The following is a 21071-nucleotide window of genomic DNA, read 5'->3' as shown; positions in this document are numbered from 1 at the left end:
AATGTTATATACGCCTAAAATCATATATCAACATAGAATCATCGTGAAAGAAAAAAGAAAATTCGTAACACAACAAACATAATATACATAAATAGGAGGGGATTTAACGGACAGTAGGGTTCGTTAATTATTCGTGAAATTGCTATAAGAAGTTTCTAAAACAAAATAAATGCTGCAATAAGAGATTCACAAACAAATCAAATGATATTAATTGGACAGATTTTAAAACGATTTTCAATTAATTAATTAGTATACTCTTCAAGGTTTGTTGACAGTTATGAATGCTAGACACACATATATATTGCAACGTATCAGTTATGTAAATTTATGTTTCATTAGTTTGATATTTTCGAGACAAGTTTTGTTTGTTTTTGAATTTCACGCAAAGCAAATCGAGGGCTATCTGCTCTAGCTGTCCCTAATTTAGTAGTGTAAGACTAGAGTGAAGGCAGCTAGTCATCGCCACCCACCACCAACTCTTGGGCTACTCTTTTAGCAACGAATAGTGGGATTGATCGTAACATTATAACGCCCCCACGGCTGAAAGGGTGCGACGGAGATGCGAACCCTCGACCCTCAGATGACGAGTCGCACGCCCTAACCCACCTGGCCATGCCGGGCCTTTTTTCAAGATAATTAATTAGTAGTTATGAGAAATTAACTTGCTCAAAATGTCATTATTTGTTATAAAGTAAAAGTTGGTATTCACAATTTCTGAAATTCAGTAGTATGATAATTATGATAATTACGTTTTTTGTGATATATTTTTTAAAAGGAGTAATTAAAATAATATTTAACAATCAATCTTTAACAGCAATAGTATTTCTATCAAAAATATTTTTGTGTGTTAATAGTATAAAAGAAAACAGCTGTTTACCAGTGAGTTTATTTTAAACATATATTATTTCCGTATTTCATAATAGTGTTATTTGTAGTCGCTAGATGGTAGCACAAATTTTCTTATATGACGACATTTTGGGTCTTGCTTACACAAACATGATACTGACAAAACAATTTTGCTGAATAATAAATTAGCTAAATCATATTCACAATTTTTAATACTCTTGTTAGAATATATTCTATATGGTATGTACAATATCGTTTATATCATTCAAATTATTGGTTAAACATTCTCCAAATTAAAATGTTATTGAAAGAAATTTTATTACATACGATTTAATTAAAGTGGTTAAATAAGATTTATAACAATTACCAAAATCACAATTCACGTGCTAAATATTATAATTTAATTACAATAAATAATTAGTGTTTATTCTTTGTATTTACCAATTCTATAGTCAGTTTATTGATATATTTATGCTGATTGGCTATCTCTCCTCCAAAGCACTTGTAAAACATTCCATTAAAATAGGTTGATTATGAGATGCCTCAGATGTTTGTCAGAGCTCCTGACAAATAAATACAGTTATATCATGATTTGTCTACAAAACAACAGGTACGAGGAGGGATAGGGATAATGAGTTAGCAGTGAACATTGAAAGAGAATATATCTACCACTAGAACAAAATGTAGTCATAAGCTGTTGCCAACTGGTAAAAAACAAAAATGATTGAACAGTTTTGTAAAATTTAGGAAGTTTCAGTATATTAACTTCTTCAACCAGCAGTCGACAATTAGTTTAACAAGTGTTAATCTCATACGGAAACCCGAAAGTACAGATTAAATGAAGAGCAGGCTTTGAACTATAGATAGCTTTAGGGTATAATAAATTGTGTTTTCTCACTTTTTGTGTAGTGTAAAAACATGAAAAATGCTTCACGCAGTACATAACCCTATTTATATTATTCATATACTGCAAGCTGTTGGAGGTGGTGTGATAGTGTGGGTACTATCCTTTCGTTTTACTAGCAACACAACTAGTGTTTAGACTGCACTTTAAAGTTGCTGTTAATCATATGCTTTCAAGTACTGCATCTCCATTCTAACAGGCTAAAATGATAATTCAACAATATTTGAGCATTCTTAAAAATTAGTGCGAAGAATACGACAGCGACGATGTTGATTTTTTGCCTTATACAAATCTTAATCTGATTGAACATCTGTACTTTGAATTATTGTGAAATTCGTAATAATCATTGTCTTAAACTCCGAAAATTTAAATAATGGCTATAAAATCAATAGTAACTCCACAAACCACGATTTATAAACATAGTAAAATGGTTTATTCCTGGAGACAACAGACCAGAGTTCTTTTAAAACAGGTCGTATGCTGAAAATAATCACAAATATGCATTAAATCTACAAAAGAAATTTCAATTTATTCATATTTTAATCAAAGTAGATAAAATATCCTTTTTCATGTAATTTCGATGGGTCATATTGAACGAGATTGTTTTCGTTAATGGAATAGACAGAGACATTCAATATTGACAAACAGAAATTCATCAGTAAAATGAGCAAACACAAAATACGTTGTATGCCTGTTTTGCATGTTTTATAATTATGACATGATAAAACAATCACAATAAACGAATAACCTGTTATAATGTGTGAATAATTTGCTAACCTTAAAATTGAACATTTTTACGTGAATATAATAGTTTGGTATGAATTATGTTTGAAATATTGTATACGTGTCTTCTGATGGCGTGGCTCGTTAGAGATAACGTTTTATTTAGCCGTTATAAATATTTCTTTTATCTATCTGTTTGCCAGCTGCCAATTACCTCCAATAGATGCCGCCGTAAGAGAATCATAATTTAAACTGCACAAAATACCAAGCAAATAACGAGACGCAGGTGCAATTTTTGGTAACTGAAGGTAAAATAATATTTACATTATACTATTGTAACTAGATGGAAGCAAAGCCTTTTTAAAGAAGTAACGAAAAACTTGAACGAGATTTAATGGGCAAAAGTTATTTTAAAATAATTTTCAGTGAATTGTGTGGTTTATCGATGCTGTAAGTTAATCGTTTGTTGGTTTTTGAAATACGCACAAAGCTACTCAAGGGCTAGCCGTTCCTAATTTAGCAGTGTAAGACTAGAGAGAAGGCTGCTAGTCATCCCACAACCAACTGTTGGACTGCTCTTTTACCAACGAATAGTGGGATTGACTGTAACATTATAACGCCCCCACGGCTGAAAGGGCGAGCATGTTTGGTGTGATGGGGAGTAAGTTAACCAACTTACGATGCTAACATGTGGGATTCGGTTTCCTGTGGTGTACACAGGAGATATTCCATTGTGATTTTGCTTTAAAAGAAAAAAAAACAGCGATAACCCATGGTGACCTAACAATGCGTCTCACGGCTTATAACGCTAAAAGTTGGGTTTCGATACTCGCTGTGATCAAATTATTGATAGCTTGTTGTGTAGTTTTGTGCTTGAGGACACATAAACAAACTGAATGCTAAACAGAATAAAAGGTGTATGCTTAGTTACTTATCACAGTTCTATTATAAATTGCATTTCTTATCATGTGTTTCCCAAGCAAGAGCCATAGGCATGCACAGAGAAACAACACTAGTTACTTATGTATATAATATACATTTTCTAACAAGTACTACTGTACTTATTGTTCTAAACCTGACATGGTAGTGAAGCGAGGCACACATCAACGCCAAACAGTTTTAATTTATTTGTTTATGTTTCAAGACGATTGATCCTTTTGTTTTAAGACTAAGGAAACACGTAGTCAGTGTTGTCAAGATATTTTGCACTAAGCCTAAATGGACAATGCAACGTTAGATCTACGCGTAATTACTGAGTGTAAGACCGCATAATATAATAAAACGTATATATTAGCTTTTATATTTAAAAAAAGTAAGAAGGAATAATACATTTGCGGACATAAATAAAAGAAAAAATGTTATGTAAACCAAAACACAAGCTGAAACAAACAAACAACAACAACAACAAAAAAGCAAATCACACACACACCTAATTCTCGTTTTGTAATAGTTTAAGTAGAAGTTATCAGAATGTTAGTAAAAGTAAAATGGAATTCAATGTTAGTGGACAAGAGATAAGTTTATGTTATTGCAATGCTAAATTGTGAGGTTCGATTCTCTTCGGTGGAAAAGATAAATGTATTTATACGAATACAATAATTATTATGTGACCATGAGTAAGCACAGTTTGTAAAAAAAAAAAACAGACCGAGAAAATCCTGCACATTAATACTTAATTAGTATCTTACATAAATAACATCAGTGACTCTTCTCTTTCGTACTCAATATTAGATGAAAAAGAATTTTGTTTGTTTAGTTTTTTTATGCGCAAAACTACGCATTGAGCTATCTTTTTGTACTCACCGCGACTATCGAACTCCGATTTTCAGCGTGATAAGCCATAAGATTTATCATTGAGTCACTGATGAAAGAAAACGACTGTAATTGTTGTTGCTTTGAATTAAGCACAAAGCTACACAATGGGCTATCTGTGCTCTGCCCACCACGGGTATCGAAACCCGGTTTTTAGCGTTGTAAGTCCCCAGACATACCACTGAGCCACTGGGGGTACGACTGTAATTAATTTAATATCTATAATTAGTTCCTTGGTAAATCTTGGGTGTTTGTTGTTTTTGTTTGTTTGTTTTGAATTTCGTTCAAAGCTACACGAGGGCTATCTGCGCTAGCCTTCCCTAGTTTAGTAGTGCAAGGCTAGCATCACCATCCACCGCTAACTCTTGGACTACTCTTTTATTAACAAAGAGTGGGATTGACCGTACATTATAACGCCACCACGGCTGAAAGGGCGAGTATGTTTGGAGTGACGGGGATTTGAACCCGCGACCTTCAGATTACGAGTCGCGTGTTCTAACCATTTGACCATGCCGGGTGTATTTGTTTGTTATTGCCCGGCATGGCCAGGTGGTTAAGGCACTACAGTTGTAATCTGATAGTCGCGGTTTTGAAACCTTGTCACACCAAACACGCTCGTCTTTTCAGCCGCGGAGGGTGGGGTGGCGTTATAACTTTACGGTCAATCCCACTATTAATTGGTAAAAAAATAGCCCAAGAGTTGGCGGTGGGTGGTGATGACTAGCTGCCTTCCCTCTAATCTTACACTGTTAAATTAGGGACGGCTAGCGCAGATAGCCCTCCTGTAGCTTTGCGCAAAATTCAAAACAAACAAACCAATTGTTTGTTATTAAGCACAAGGCTTCATAACATGATATATCTGCTTTGGCGACTAAGGGTATCGAAATCCTTGTGATAACAAGAAACCTACTTGAAGTAACAATGTATCTGAAGACGGCTGATATGGGTATTAAAACTTTTATTAAAACAGACCAATATTTCAACCTTTTAAGTTGGTCGAAATATTGTTCTCTGCTTTATTTTGTTTTTAGCTTTGTAAGCCTTCAGACTTACTACTGAGTTACTGTATTTTTTTATAGTATCAATAGTTTTATTGAAATCATTCTTTTTTATAAAATTCAATTACTTTTTTCTGATTTTTTAAATATAAAAATATTAATTTGGTTTTAATTAATTTTCTTACTTTGTTTCTCTAGGAATTATTTTAAATAAATTTTGTGAATTTTAAATTGAAGCAAAACCAAGGATGTAATGACACGTTAAAAGAAAATTATTTATCTTAAAATAACAGTTGTTATGGTGTAGACACTACATAATATTAAATAAACGATATAGTGTTAAAAATATAATTAAGGCCTAATTCTAAAGACACATCGGTTTGATTAGTTTTGATATGTCCAAAGAATAACATATGTTGTCGTGTAGAAACACTAAAAACTGAAAATGACAAATTATTTCAAACTCTGTACTGAAGTACACGCCAATTAACGCAATCAATAAATAACTGTAACCCTAAAATATTTTGCTCAACACACACAATCTACAAAGACATGAAAAGAATAATGTTTCACATTATTGTTTCGTTACGTCATACGCATGAGTATTACTGTCAAAGAGTTGATTGCGTGTGTTGAGCAAAATATTTTAGGATTACAGTTATTTCTTGGTTATTATAGCAATTCAGTATTGTTTATTTCATTCAGAAAAGGTAAGTTTGTTTGTATGGTTGTTTTAATTAAAAAATACTATGGTTTATAGCATCTTTAACTTATGCCTTTTAGTTTCAACCGTCTCGCTAGCACTATGCTATTGTTAACCAAATGGTTAGTGTTAGCTTAACTTTGATATTTAACCCTAAAAGTAGTAGATCGCTAAATAACTTACATAATGGTGACTAAACTTTATGACATGGTTTTGTTCAAAAAAGCGTCACACGTAATGTTATGTTTTTAGAATTAAAACTAACGAAAGTGAGATGAACCAGTTTTTTAATTTTGTTGTTTTAAACAAAGATGCTTAATCTGTTTTTTACTGAAGTGTCATTTTTATTTTTCAACACTTAGGCTAATTAGCCATGTCAGAAATTCATAAGGTCATGGCAAAAACCATCTTTAACTCGGAGCTGTTAACAGTTCTCACAGCCAAATAGTGGGATTAACTATTACTGTTATAACACTCTCACAACTGATAATGCGGAAAGTGTTAGGCAGCAATCGAAGATCCAACTTTGGGCCTTCCAAATTGTAACACAGTACGTCAATCATTAACTCATGTTTTATCACCTTGGTCAACTGATAAATACTACATGAAACATCTTATTCAATTCAAATAGTTTGACAGTGTTACGTAAAAATGTTGTTGTAAGAATCCATGAGTGAAAGCAAAAAAGAATATGTTATACTATCTCAATCATATACATCTGCTATCTCCAATGCCGATGAGGCTTTGCGTTAATACCATTTCTCACCAGGCCGGTAAAACAAATACTTTTAGGGTGTGAATCAAATTTGGCACTGAATTATAATTACTATCACTTACAAATCAGGTTTATTTGTTAGAATTAGCAATACAATATTATTCGTGTTGTTTTAAGCCTATTTATGTAATTTATTCTTGGTTTTAATGATAACAAATATGGCTTGATATTAGTTTGACATGAACTTTAAAACCAAGATGAACATCATGGTTTTTATTGTATATATTTTTCAATGCTGACAACTTTAGATTATCATAAAATATTTCTTGTTATAATTACCAGATGTCCTAGTAGCTTATTTATTTAAAATCGTCAAATACGATGATAACAAATGTTCAATTATAATAAGAAAAGCTCGGCCTCGGCAAGAAATGTGGTGATTTTTAAAATATGAAGTAAATCTCTCTACATTGTGGGAATATCGTGTCACAAAAGTTTTATAAATGAGACACGTTCAAAGAGTCCTGTATCATTCAGACATAAACACTTGGTTAACACATTTTTAGGAACGAACGTTTCTCACTTGACAATAACTAGCAGGTACAATATGTCCACCTACAGATACAAAGACAGAAATACCAACAAGATTGTGTGAGGGGCAGTTTTTATGAATTTTCGTTTGATAGGCAAATATCAAAATGGCCGAAGCTACTTTAAATCTCTTACGAAAACAGATAATTTGCATTAGGTTTTTAAAAATATGTTTGTAATCAGTAGTGCGTTAATAGCAAAAGTTTTCATTTGGTTGTAAACGATTAAAAAAGTTAAATGGTACCTGGGCATAAGTGATTATATTTTTTGTTTGGAAACAGAATAGCAACCTGTTCATATCAAAGATCAAAATAAGATATACTCATGTAAATAACATTAGTTCTCAACGGAAAAACAAAAAACGAGTGAAATTAATTATAACATTTATTGAATAACTTACATCTATAAATCTCATGTACGTATATTTAATAAGCTAGTTTAGTAAGCCTGAATTATAATTGACTGATATTATTCTATAAAATTACTGAATACATTAGGTTATTTTAATACAATATTACGTACAATATCAAATATGTTGTTTGCATTATATCACAAAATTCCAGAGATCTTTATTTTGTAAAACAATTAATAAATAGTTTTCGGAATCATTCCATTTCCATATAGCGTTTCCATCTATTAGAAAATAGCGATAATAGATATAATGAAAACAATTACTAGCATAAGTATGTGAAAATATTTCAAGTACACAATCGAGCTATATAATGAGAAGTACAAGTGTATTTCGTGAATAATTTTACTTAAAAGGTAATTAGATAGATATTGAAAGATTTATTAAATAAAGAACTGCCACTACGGAACCATGATCAGATAAAACCCCTACATCTAAAATTTTGTTTGTTTTTTTCGTTTGAATAACGGAATGTAAAATAAAGAAATAATTTAACGAATGATATTAATTCATGGAGAGATGCACAACGGTTTGGTTTCTTATTTTAATTTTCTAATAAAGTTATTCATTAACGAATTGCCATCGCGTAAAACTTTACAAAATTGTGATGATGGAAATTCTTATGACTTCAAATTATAATTAAATTTAATGGAGTGTTATTTGAAGCTTATTGAAATAAAACCATTAAAAATTAGAAAACTCAAAATCGGTTCGTGGGATTATATGATACTCAAAGATCCGTTTTGCAACGTTCGGTTTGTCATCCTAAACGAGACAAGGAACTCCGTGTGCTTACCAAAACGAATAACTTTCATTCACCTAAAAACCCAAATATATAAATAAATAAAATACAGATTTCGAAATGCTAGCACATAATTACAAAAAGAATTAACAACCTAGAAATAGGCATGTAATTATAACAAAATAAAAATCAGAAATGCTAATTAAGTAAACGTTTTTTTTTTAGATTGATTTCAATGTAAAACATCTACTTTGGTCAATTTTACGCCATTTCAAAGAATATTCAAATAAAATCAAAGTTTCCTCCATTAATATATACGTTTATAGGTATAACTGTAATGTTTCCAAGATTAGCAACATTGGCATTTCACAAATGTCCATGCAGATTCGTCTGTTTAAGAAACGTGGACATCGTCAAGATGGTTTCGTGATTGTCGGACACTCTTCCCTAGAGAAAAAAGAACAAATGAAAACTAAAGCCAGTTAACAAGATGTATTGAACTTTAGTTGTTATTCTGGGTTTTATTTTAATAATCAAATAAGACTTGCGAGTACACTAAAAAAAAATTTGTCTAGGGGAAGGAAACGGAACTTTATCAGTACTTGTTTGATTACTCATTTAGGTGTAAAGTTGCATAATGTGCTACATACGCTGAACCCGTTGCAGGAATTGGGCCTCGAATTTTAAAGTTATAAGTACTCTAATGTATAACCGAGTCACTGAAGATTTTTTTCTTTGTTATTAAGTACAAAGATAAACATTGGAATATCTCTGCTGTGTCCACCAAGGGCATGAAAAGCAGATTTTTAGCGACATAGGTCTTCGGATTTACTGCTAAACCACCAGGGGGAGGATTTCATCACTATGGATATTAAGTAATAAAAGAAAGGTTAGTACGGTTTCCTGAGCTTTTAAGAACCAGAATGAAACGTTCTTTAGTCTAACAGGTAAGTTTGTCTTTGTAGCGGCTGTGTGAATAGAACATTTAACAATTCCAGAGGTTTAATTCTAATTCAACAAAATATGAAACCACATAGTGCTAGAGTTTGTTTTATCATAACTAGCAAACCCGTGATAAGAGATATTAGTTCGATTTTAATTTAGTATTTGTAATTTTCAACTAAATGAACCAAACAACTTGGTCAGGTGTCCCTACGTTCCAGGTTTAGTTGTCTCTAACTTAGAACTGTAGAATCAGATCTAGAGCAAGTGGTTAGCAGCGCACATTATTTGGTACCTAATTTTAACTGAACAGAGGATTGAGTCTCACACTTATAACGCCTACAAAGTTACAAGAGGTACAAAGTGTTGAACACCTTGATTCACAGACTGGAACTCTAATACATCAGAACTTTAGTCCATTTAATTGTATTCCACATTTAGGGCAAAGTTAATAAGACTGTCCACACGTATCAATAATTATGAACTACTGACCAGAGGGAAAGCAGCAAGTTAAGAGTACCCTATTATCCCCCCCATCCATGATGAGGGGTTGACTGTCATTATTATGACAAGCCTTAACTGAGAGTAGGGGAATAATTTGTGATATCAAAGATAAACTCAACTCTCAAACTCCAGAATCTAGTTGAAAATACCAAGTAAAAGCTACATTAAATGATTGGTTGTTTATTATTCAGATTTTATAAAATAAAGATGACGTAAAGGAAACAAAAAATGACTAAATGGTTACTTTGGAAGACCATCATTTACTTACATTGCCGATCGCATTCCGTTTCTGATCCATGAATTACGTCATGGTCAATTTCTTTAAAGCGACCTCTGTTGGTAGTGATTCGAATCTCTTCCTCGGACTCGTTACCAGAACTCCTTCAATTAAATAAATATTTAAACTCATGACCTCACAGGTTATCATTGTTAATAATTGATATTTAAACTCATGACCTCACAGGTTATCATTGTTAATAATTGATATTTAAACTCATGACCTCACAGGTTATCATTGTTAATAATTGATATTTAAACTCATGACCTCACAGGTTATCATTGTTAATAATTGATATTTAAACTCATGACCTCACAGGTTATCATTGTTAATAATTGATATTTAAACTCATGACCTCACAGGTTATCATTGTTAATAATTGTCAACTCAGTTCATTGGTAATATTCGTATGTAATTATATTTTGTTTTGGTATTTATGTCAGAACAACTTAGTAATTTCCCGCCATCCCTAATTTTGAATGCTGATCAGAGGGAAGGCCGCAAGTCAGAATCATTCGCTATCTACATTAAGGAATTGACTGTCACTTTTTTAAACCAACTACAGTTTAAAGTGTTGGGAATATTTTTTGGTACGCACAGATTTAAACCAGCTTGTTAGTTCCGAAATCCAAGCTCCAACTTTTTAGATAGGAATATAACTGTGTGGACTTCAACTATCAACAGAGACGCCAGATTTTTATGAATTGAATTTAGGTATTAGGTGTCGTGATTAGAAAGAATAACAGTTAATGTTTGAACTTCAAACACAGATGATAGATAAGATAACTGAATACCTGTAATGTTAAAACACTGGTAACTATCTGCAACATCATGAGATGCTTTTTGTTTGTTTGTTTTAAAGAAGTGCTTGGAGTCGTATGAAACATTACACATCTGTAACTTTAACCATATGTTAGATATCACGTTAAACAATGTATGTATTGCTACACGTTTGTAAAGTTATACAAAGCTGGTGAAGCCAGTTCTATTGATTAATAATTGTACAACTCTACATTACAAGAAGACAGATACTATTTTTACTTTTACAAGTATTTCATTAGTGACTCTCGACTACAGGTTTCGTGTAAGAAGAAACGTAATAGCATCGCGATCGCAAGATTAAGACATTGTCTATTGCACTTCCAGCTGACCTGATTACGAGCTTTGGTATTAAGCAAAAGGCCTCGTCGGCAATGGCGTGCGGTAGAGGTGTTATGTTTTTTTGTTATTGGATATCTTTAATGTAGGGCTAGAAACGAAGGATTTGTAAAACATTAGCACCGGTCTCCTGATGATCAAAAGTATTGGTTGTAACGTTCAATAGGTATATATGTATCTATATATTATTTTTGTTGCACTTATAAAGGTTATTTTATGTTGCTAGCTTAGGACAAATCTCTCACTCTAGCTGCAGTTCTTGAGGCGTTACTGAGATTATGGTTGAATGCATCGATTACAACCAGGCTTTCAAAGTGATGAATCAATGATTGCTAATAATAGTAAGTGTTTGTTTTAAGGCATTACACACTTTCATATAATGAGCTGTTTCCATTAAATAAATAATTTTCAATGTATTTTTTTATATTCTGATATATTTAGTAAGAATATTTTGATCACACAGCTGTTAAATATCGTGTGTAACAATGCATTAACTCAAGGCAGTAACAACTTTAAATACACGTTTGGTGTAGTAACTAAGAACGTATCTTTACACGTTTGAGATCCATGTCTAAGACTTGTGGATTTTATATTACCGCCATAAATGTTTGTGATTAGAAATTATAATGTCAGGCTTAAGAAAGCGTGAAGTCGAAGAAATAACCTCATCTTACTATTGAATGTGTAAGTTCAAGTCTTAAATGAAGTGTTTACTTCTTAGAAACTCAATAAACAAGAACGTTTCTGTTATATAAAGAGCCTGCATGTAAAGCTACATTAATTAAAATGTTTGGAACACACTTAATAAGTTCAGGTTGAGATTCGGCGAGCAACTTTCGTTATAATATAGCATATGAACGAGATATTTCGACTTTGGTTGCGCTTTTTGCATAAAGAAAGCATAAGGTAAAACAAGCGGAGAATTTTCAACAGAAATTGGATCTCAAATCGATCAGGAGGTGGAACTAAGAGATAAGTGTTTGTACCTGAAGAAAACAACAAAAACAAAGTCGAAGCCGTTCTATGAGCCACTATGCCGCAGCTAAAAATAAGACAGTTATCAAATCAAACCAGTTTTTTTTTGTGGTATGCACTTTATTAATTAAGTAAATACTAAAGTACTTAAAGTATATATACTCCTGTAAAGCTGTATAGGTTATTAATCTTGTTTCGTATGTTTCTTGTATAGGTCATTAATCGTGTTTCATATATGTTTCTTCTTAAGAACAAAGCTACACAATGATATGTTTGTACAATGAACCACCGCTGGTACCAAAACACGGTTTTAGCGTTATAAGCCTTAAGACTTACAGCTGAGCAACTGGTGGGATTGATTTAGTTTGGTTTGTTAGAGTAAAACCATATTGAGCTATTTGCTGTGGCAACAGTGGGGAATCGAATCCCAGATTTATAGTGCTGTAAGCCCTTAAACTTACTGTTGTTCGACCAATGAACTACTGGGGGAGGGGGCTATAGTTTGACGTTTGAAATGATTCAACATCGTGAATGCTCAGCTTTGAGAGAAGAAAATGAAAAAAATGAATAATTATAATAAGTTTGTCTTATTAATCAAATAACCGTGCATTTTGATCTTTTACACAATAAACATAGCATTAACAAAAAATTGTAATTCCTTACCTTATTTTAGCGTAAATACACACTTCTCTTTGTTTGAGTTATACAAAGACACACCAAGCTATCTACTGTGCCAATCGCGGGAATCAAACGTCTGATTTTAGCGTTATAAGTCTGTAAACTTACCATTATTCTAACGGCCGACATTCACTTCTCTCTCTCTCTCGAAAGTTATGCTTAAACCTATATATATTATTAGGACTATTACGAGAAACAAGTTCTTAATGTTGGCACGATGGGTCTAATTCATTTCTTGCCTACTGTAAAAGTTTCAGTTATTGTATTTTTGTTAGGTTCCCCACTGAACATCAAGCTATTGATTGGTGACTTTAACAGAGCTAAAATGTATTGTTGCTCAATTTAAAAATGAAACCAAAAGTAGCTAGTTAAGTTTTCCACATATATTATTGTTAAATATTAAAGACTACCCACCCATACTCATAATCCCGCTTTCGGTCTCTTTTCCTATTATCTCCCTGAGTCCGACTTTTTCTGTTTAGGTTTTGACCTTCCTGAACAGCTATTGAAAACACATAAATAAGATTCATATAATAGAATATTTTATGCAAAGAAACACGCTTACTAGTGTAACTTTATAAACTAGTCGCAGACAGATATAGGCCTGATAAGAACATCCAAACAATGTGATTCTAGTTACAATAGTGTTTACGGTTCAGTTTTCCCTAGGTACGGCTTTGTAAATACAAATTCTATAAAATATTTGAGCATAAACATATTACCATACACGTATAAGAGTTCTTTCATTATTAAGTATACATCGTTTGAAATATTTAGATTTAATACTGCAGTCAGCGAAGAAAACAGTGGTCTAAGAAGGAAGCTTCCAAAGCGAGCAGTTTTATTTAGTAGAAAATAAAGAATAAAGATAGAGGGGTACAGCAAGAAAGAAAACCTACAAAAATAGACTGCCATGGACACCTACTAACCACTTTAATAAACTGGAATGACTGATATATTATTTGCTTCTGCCTCTCGAGCAATTGTAATAAACCGTAAATTTAGCGAAACTAGTCTACTGCAAAGGGAGTAGCGAATCATAGAACAGGTTCCTACGTTATTCACGGATTCTTCCTCGTGTTCAAAGAAATTACACGTTTTGGTGAAGGAAATAAACTACCGGCTAGTAGTTGGAATAATAATTAATAATTAAATATTAAGGCGCCACAGTCGCATGTTATTCAAACATTAAATCCAACGTTCCACCACAACATAAGGCCTAACTTATCTATATGTTTCCCTCTCTCAAACAGTAGAGATAAGCCGTGAATTCTGTGAAATTGGATAGTGCAGAGAGAGAGTAGAATTTCACAGAAGAGATTAGATGTTCCCGGATTATTTATTTTCATCACCAAAATCCCACGTTTGGGTGAAGAAAACAAAAATTCAGAAATAAACTAGAAGTGCTTGAAACTACTAGCGAATAACAAGCTATAGAAGCCAGTTGTTAAATGTGAAAAAAGAGGGGGAAACACACACTGTAGCACTTGACATTCTTTTAGTCAGAATCAGATTAAATGAATCTCCCTCCGTTTAATTACTTCTATTTTTTACTGTAAAACTCCCGATCAAACTGTATATATAAAGTTTTAAACACTTCTGAATCGGAATTAATTTTATATCTCCAAGAAAAATCGTATGATAACAACAAATTCTTATTGTCATTAACCACAAAACTAAATATTACCAATCAATGTATCTGATATTATAAATGGGAATTAACGAAAGAGCTATATCGTATATAGGAAATTCAAGTTAATGTTGCTGGATTGAATGATGATGTCATTCAGTGGGAGTTGATTCACTTACTAGGTTAATAATGAATATATATACGTTAATGTTGCTAGATTAAATGATGATGTACATTTGGTGTAAGTTGATGCACTGATTGTGCTAATATTTAATTAATTTAAGCTGATGTTGCTAGATTAAATGATGTCATTCGGTGGGAGTTTATTCACTTACTGTGGTATATGTTTTATTTTCACCTCTGTGTGTTTGCTTATCAGCACGATTTCTCGAAAATGGCTAAATTGATTTGAACAAAAATTGGTGTATGTTATATTTTCACCTCTGTGTGTTTGTTTATCAGCACGATTTCTCGAAAATGGCTAAATTGATTTGAACAAAAATTGGTGTACATTTGAACTATAACCCAGCTTAAAAGTGGTTAAGTTTTAGATGGTCAAATACAAAAAAATCCTTATTTACTAAGAATGGAAACTATCTTTCCACACAATTGTGGCTGTTAACTCAGTAAAAAAAAATGATCGGACGTTTATGAAACTTGGTGATTGGAGAAAGAGTATGCTTTACACCAATTGAAGCTTTGTTAAATGTATCAGGTTATTTTGGAAATTAAAAAAAATACATATGTTGATTATTTGACACCAAATATTTTAATTCTTTTTAATATATCTTAATATGTGTATATATAATTTTTGACACAAGAGTAAACACATTAAAATTCTTAACATTTTTATAAAAGCACTATATACTCATTTTCCTGGTGTCTAACTAATGTCATTTGTAATAGAACTGACAAATGTTTTGGTTAGACTACTACGTTTTTATGATAAAGACCGTAGTTAGGTTTTGATGCATTTATAGTTTGATAACTTAAATTTAATACATTTTAATAGTTAACTGTCTTTTATTTCCGGCACGGCATGGCCAGGTGGTTAAGGCACTCGAGTCGTAATCTGAGGGTCGTGGGTTCGAATACCCGTCACATCAAACATGATCGCCCTTTCAGCCGTGGGGGCATTATAATGTGACGGTCAATTCCACTATTCGTTGGTAAAAGAGTAGCCCACGAGTTGGCGGTAAGTGGTGATGACTAGCTGCCTTCCCTCTAGTCTTACACTGCAAAATTAGGGACGGCTAGCGCAGATAGCCCTCGTGTAGCTTTGAGCGAAATTAAAAAACAACAAACTTTTATTTCTTCATACCAACACATAGCCTAAACTGTAGTCAGTTTTTTCCTACACTTAACAGAGCCTCGTATGTCTATATTTTGCGTCCCCTCGCTGCAAAAAACAAACAAACTAAAACAAATTATGTTATGCATTTTGAAGCCGTGGAAGCGTCATTGTGTGTGTGTGTGTGGGGGGGCAAATCCCTCTATTTGATGAGAGCAGTCTGAGAGTTGGTGGTTGGTGTTATTCACTGCTTCACTATTTGCCTTCCCTTTATTTTATCAGTTTAAAATTAGTAATGACTTGCGTAGGTAGTATTGTGTAACTTTGACGAATACTCGGAACAAACACATTTGGAATCAGTGCCATTCGAGTACAGTTAATTATCAGTAACATTCCGTTTCTTTGTTTATATCACGTACGTAACGTTTGTATCTCGTGCCTCTTGTTTCAAATGAATTTGATTTGTTTCGTATTCTTTGCTTGTGTTTTGAGGTCGTTAAAGCTCTTGAACGCTGGTAATCAAAGTATTTTTTTCTTTTCAGAATAATTTAGTTTATTGATTTATTTTTACTACAATTCACGTTTTACATTTTATCGAACATTGCTGCTTTCTGAATAATATTATTTACACCATGAAGCTTAATGTCAAATTAAAGATACATATTTCATTATAAATACAAACAAACAAACAACTCTATCTGCAACATGAATCCACAAGAGCTGTTTTTACAGCTAAGACTAATTGAGAAATATAATCTATGACATCAATTATCATATCAACGTAGACTAGTGCATGATCACGTACCCATCACTCGAGCTTAAAAATATATTAAATGTGTGTATATATATTTATGAATTTGGGATTAAAAGGCACAACAATTAAGCGGTTGTTTTAATATGTATAATTTTTTTTAATTTTGAATTTTTTTATTACGAGAAACAATTTTTCAGTAACTGGCTCTATACGTAAATTAAGAGATACTTTTTTAAGTTATGAGGAAAAAACTACTCACGACTAGGATAATGAAAGTATAGTATATTGTTACAATTATTATACTAACACATATCCACATAAATTATGTCAATTGAACGACAAGTAAACTGTTTACAAACAAATAACTAAACATAGGAGGGGCAGAAAGTGTTCGTGCCTCTACTTCAATGGTCAGTTGTGTAGCCTTTCAGGTGAATTACTTGGCGCAATCTCTCCTCATAATTCTCCATGATCGTTTGACAGTACTTGACTGGTATTTTCTTCCATTCTTCTTTACAGAAGGCCTCCAACTGTTGTAAGTTTTTCGGATGACGCTGATGAACCCTGGTCTTCAACTCGTGCCAAACGTTTTCAATTGGGTTTAGATCGGGTGACTGCGATGGCCACTCCAGAACGCTTATATGGTCCATCTGCAACCAGGATTGCACATATTTAGGTATGTGATTAGGGTCGTTGTCGTGCTGGAGATCCAATGACGCCCAAGCCGCAAGTTCCAAGCAAATTCTTGATATAAGTGCTTAATATATCGACATACTCTTCTTTTTTCATGATTCCGTTGACGCGGTGAAGGCTGCCTACACCAGAAGAGCTGAAGGAACCCCATAGCATGATCGAGCCACCTCCGTGTTTAAGTGTAGGGACGGTGTTCTTTGGAAGATTTCGTTCCCCTTCTTACGGAAAATATAGCGAACATCATTGTGGCCGAAAAGCTTGATTTTACTCTCGTCTGACCAAAGAATACTCTTCCAATAGGTAAAGGGTTTATCTACATGCTTTCTTGCATACCTCAATCGTGCTTCTAAATGAACAGGCTTTAAATATGGAGTTCTACGAGGATGGCATGTTCTGAACCCAGAAGAGCGTAACATGTTCGTAACTGTAGAGGTGCTTACTTCAACTCCAGTTTCCCTTACCAGTTTCTGTATGTCATTACGTGTTAAACGAGGGTTCCTACTAACTTCTCTGAGAATCTTCCTCTTGGTTCTCTCTGGAATTTTGGTGGGGCGTCCGGAACGAGGGAGGTTAGCAGTTGATTCTGTAAACTTAAACTTGGCATTTGTGCTTTGAACAGTAGATTTCGGCACATTAAGTTGCGTAGCAATACCGGAAAGAGACACACGAGACTTGTATTTTACAATAATTTTTAAATCACTGGACAGTTGTTTCCTGTTCGCCATGATAACCAAGCAGATAACGACGTAAATGGCGCTAAATCGCCGGAAGTACATTTTTTGCTGGCTAAATTCCACTAATTATGAACCCAGTGTCTAGGTCTGGAATGGTATAATGTAGTTTATTCGCCAAACTAAAGAACATTTTTAGGGGAATATCAGTATTTCACGCGTTCTGAACTGTACGAACACTTTCTGCTCCTCCTATTTTTGGTTATTTGTTTATAAACAGTTTATTTGTCGTTTAATTTACATACAAAATTATGTAAATATGTGTTAGTATAATATTTATAATATATTATACTTCTGTTATCCTAATCGTGATGCTTTTTAAGTTATGAGCAAAACCACACTCGGGACGCAGGGGTACGAACACTTTCTGTCGTAACTGTGAATGGTAGTTTAAATGTCATATCTGGGTTTGAGTATTTATATCAAAGGAAATTTTGACAGATCACGTATCTACATCGCTGTGTAGGTCCTATATCTAAAGATACCTTTTTCGAGTATCCTACATTTCACTTTTTTCTGCGGTGTACTCATACGCCCGATGTTTTTGTGTAATGCCTCCCTTCCCAATGGCACAACGGCATGTCTGTGAACTTCCAACGCTAGAAACCAGGTTTCGATAATCGTGGTGGGCGTAGCACAGATAGCCCTTGGGTAGTTTTGTGTTTAAAACTACAAATAATTTCTTTATTTAGTCAAGTTACATTGAAACATCTTCAAGGGTTAGGAGAAGCGTTATTTTTCAGGTCTTGCTTTTGGACGTTAAAATCAACATAACTGTTGTGTTACTTATACATGTATATATGTATATACACACACCTATAAAAGCATAATAATTGTTAATATAGAAAAAATGCTTTTCTGTATTTTTAAATGGAACAAATATTAAAAGCAGAAATGCTAGTATAATTTAATATAAACAGATACACAACAAATATTTACTGAATTTTTGGTAAAGCATACGACTGAACTAGTTATTGAGGATTATACTTTCTTTTCACAGAGAACCGATTTATGGTAGTTTATTGTAATTAACGGAGATGATCACACCATACAGTCTGTTTTGTCTGCTCTTAAACCACATCTTCAAACCAATATATAATTTTGGTAGTTCTTATTTCTGGGATTACGTAAATAAAAATTAATTAATTTTTATATTAATTTCATTTATCTCTTTTGTACCTGTATTCTTAGTACGTTAGGCTTAAAACACTTAGTAAGCATTATGATTACTTACGATGATTTCTTTTTTAATGTTTCTGTAAGTAACTTCATAAAATTACGAGTTTTATACCCAGAGTTGTACAAAAATAATATTTTCAGATCTGTATAGCTGTTCAGCATTGAAATCAATAATGAACGTATTAAGTTTAATGGAATGTTTTATGAAATGTATTAGGCCTAGGATTCTAAGAAGCTTCAACAAATTAGGCGTTTTGTAGCTTAAAGTAAACGACCGATGGTTCTAACGAGTATTCTTACTGTTTAGGAGTTTTCTAGCTTGAGGTGTGCCCAGACTACAAAATATTCGTATGAAATTTGTTTTGTTTTTTGCAGAAAGTTAAAAACATTATTTCCAAAACAGTTGTTTTTGGAAATTCTAATTTGAAAGTTTTTGATGTTAGTATCTTGGTTTTTGGTGTTTGAGTATAGAATTTCTGTTTGTTTCAGCGCAAGATTTCACAGAATTAAACCCCGAATTTCAGTGTTACAAGTCTTGAAACTAACCGCTAAGCATCTGGAGAACAGATTACATAATATGTTTTTAATATGAAAAATGTATTTAATTTGGTTAATTAATTAATTTATTTGTTTCAGAATGTTTGTTCAATTCCAAAAAGAAACAATCAAAAAATTCAGCTCATAGCAATCTCTAAAGGCACATCCACAGCCTCGAATTCTCAAATTCACAGTCCGAGGAAATTTGCATTTCCTATCTTAATTCAGTCAGTTACGAAGGGGACACATAGAAAAAACTGTGCATTAATTTGCGTGCAGTGGTTACAAAGACTGTATTTGAAGTTAAGCACAAATTTACATAATGGACTATTTGTGCTCTGCCCATCACAGGTATCACAGGTAAAGGCAGAAATAAACTACTAGCCTGAAGGTGTTTAAGTATTGGAATATCTTGCACGTGTCGTCAATACCAAATCTTATCAGCATTCTATACATTTTCATTTGTGCACTGAACTGGTTTCAGTTAGCATGAAATTACTTTTCCGGTGTTATTCTTGGTTGTTATTAAACTAACTAGACTTTAACAGAATTTCAAAATCTTTGGAAGATATTTCCAGCGAATACATAGACCTCAGGACCGAGATGTAACTCATCCACAATCGAACCAGTTCACAAAATCAAGGTATCCTTATGTTTATGAAGTCCACAATAATAATATATGTGGATGTTTGGATTCATAGCAGAAAAGACCAGTGATAACAGTAAAATACTGATGTTTCTTTTGGTCCAACATTAGAACACAGAACGAATAAATGATTTTGTAACTTTGTGCTTCACAAAAAACAGACAAAACACTTCTTAATAACAAAATAATTTTAATTACTAAAACATCAGCTGTTTTAAACTTTCTCATGTCGCATGGAAGCAAATTCTAACCAAAATATAAAGACAAATAATATTCAGATAAAAGTATTGTAATAAATTATATATTTATGTGAAATGGAAACAACTTGGTAATTGTCTTGATAGAGACTGTGTGATTGAAACGTTGACCACTTCTTTGTTGTCACAAAAAAACCACTGTTAGTTTTTTGTTAACTGTCTTCGACCTCTACTCGAGGTCTACTTGCTCTAGCTATCCCTAATTTTGATGTGATATATTAAAAAAAAAGACAGCTAATCAGCATCACCCACCGGCAAATTTTGGGGCACTCTTTGCTAACGAATAGTAGGATTGACTATTACCTTACAATACCCCCAAGGTTGAAAGGGCGAGTGCGTTTGGTGAGGAGATTCGAATCTGCAATCCTCAGATTTC

General features: G+C 33.0%; 1 protein-coding gene across 6 annotated transcripts in view; it reads right to left on the bottom strand.

The window, feature by feature from the left end:
• Positions 1–7663: 7663 nt before the first annotated feature.
• LOC143233529 (cell adhesion molecule Dscam1-like) overlaps positions 7664–21071 on the bottom strand; it is a 122566-nt gene continuing 109158 nt past the window's right edge. For 4 of the 6 annotated variants that reach the window (XM_076469838.1, XM_076469839.1, XM_076469843.1 and 1 more), the window contains 3 exons: positions 13392–13479; positions 10158–10270; positions 7664–8890 (listed from right to left, as the gene is read on the bottom strand). In XM_076469838.1, coding sequence (XP_076325953.1) covers positions 8838–8890; positions 10158–10270; positions 13392–13479 — 254 coding nt within the window. In that variant the 3' untranslated portion in view covers positions 7664–8837. The remainder of the gene's footprint in view (positions 8891–10157; positions 10271–13391; positions 13480–21071) is intronic. The other 2 variants (XM_076469841.1, XM_076469842.1) reach the window with 1 other exon arrangement.

Source organism: Tachypleus tridentatus, chromosome 12 (assembly GCF_004210375.1).
Source record: "Tachypleus tridentatus isolate NWPU-2018 chromosome 12, ASM421037v1, whole genome shotgun sequence".
NCBI classification, from domain to species: Eukaryota; Metazoa; Arthropoda; class Merostomata; order Xiphosura; family Limulidae; genus Tachypleus; species Tachypleus tridentatus.
Note: the sequence above shows the minus strand (reverse complement) of the source record. Positions and strands in the feature narration are given on the sequence as shown.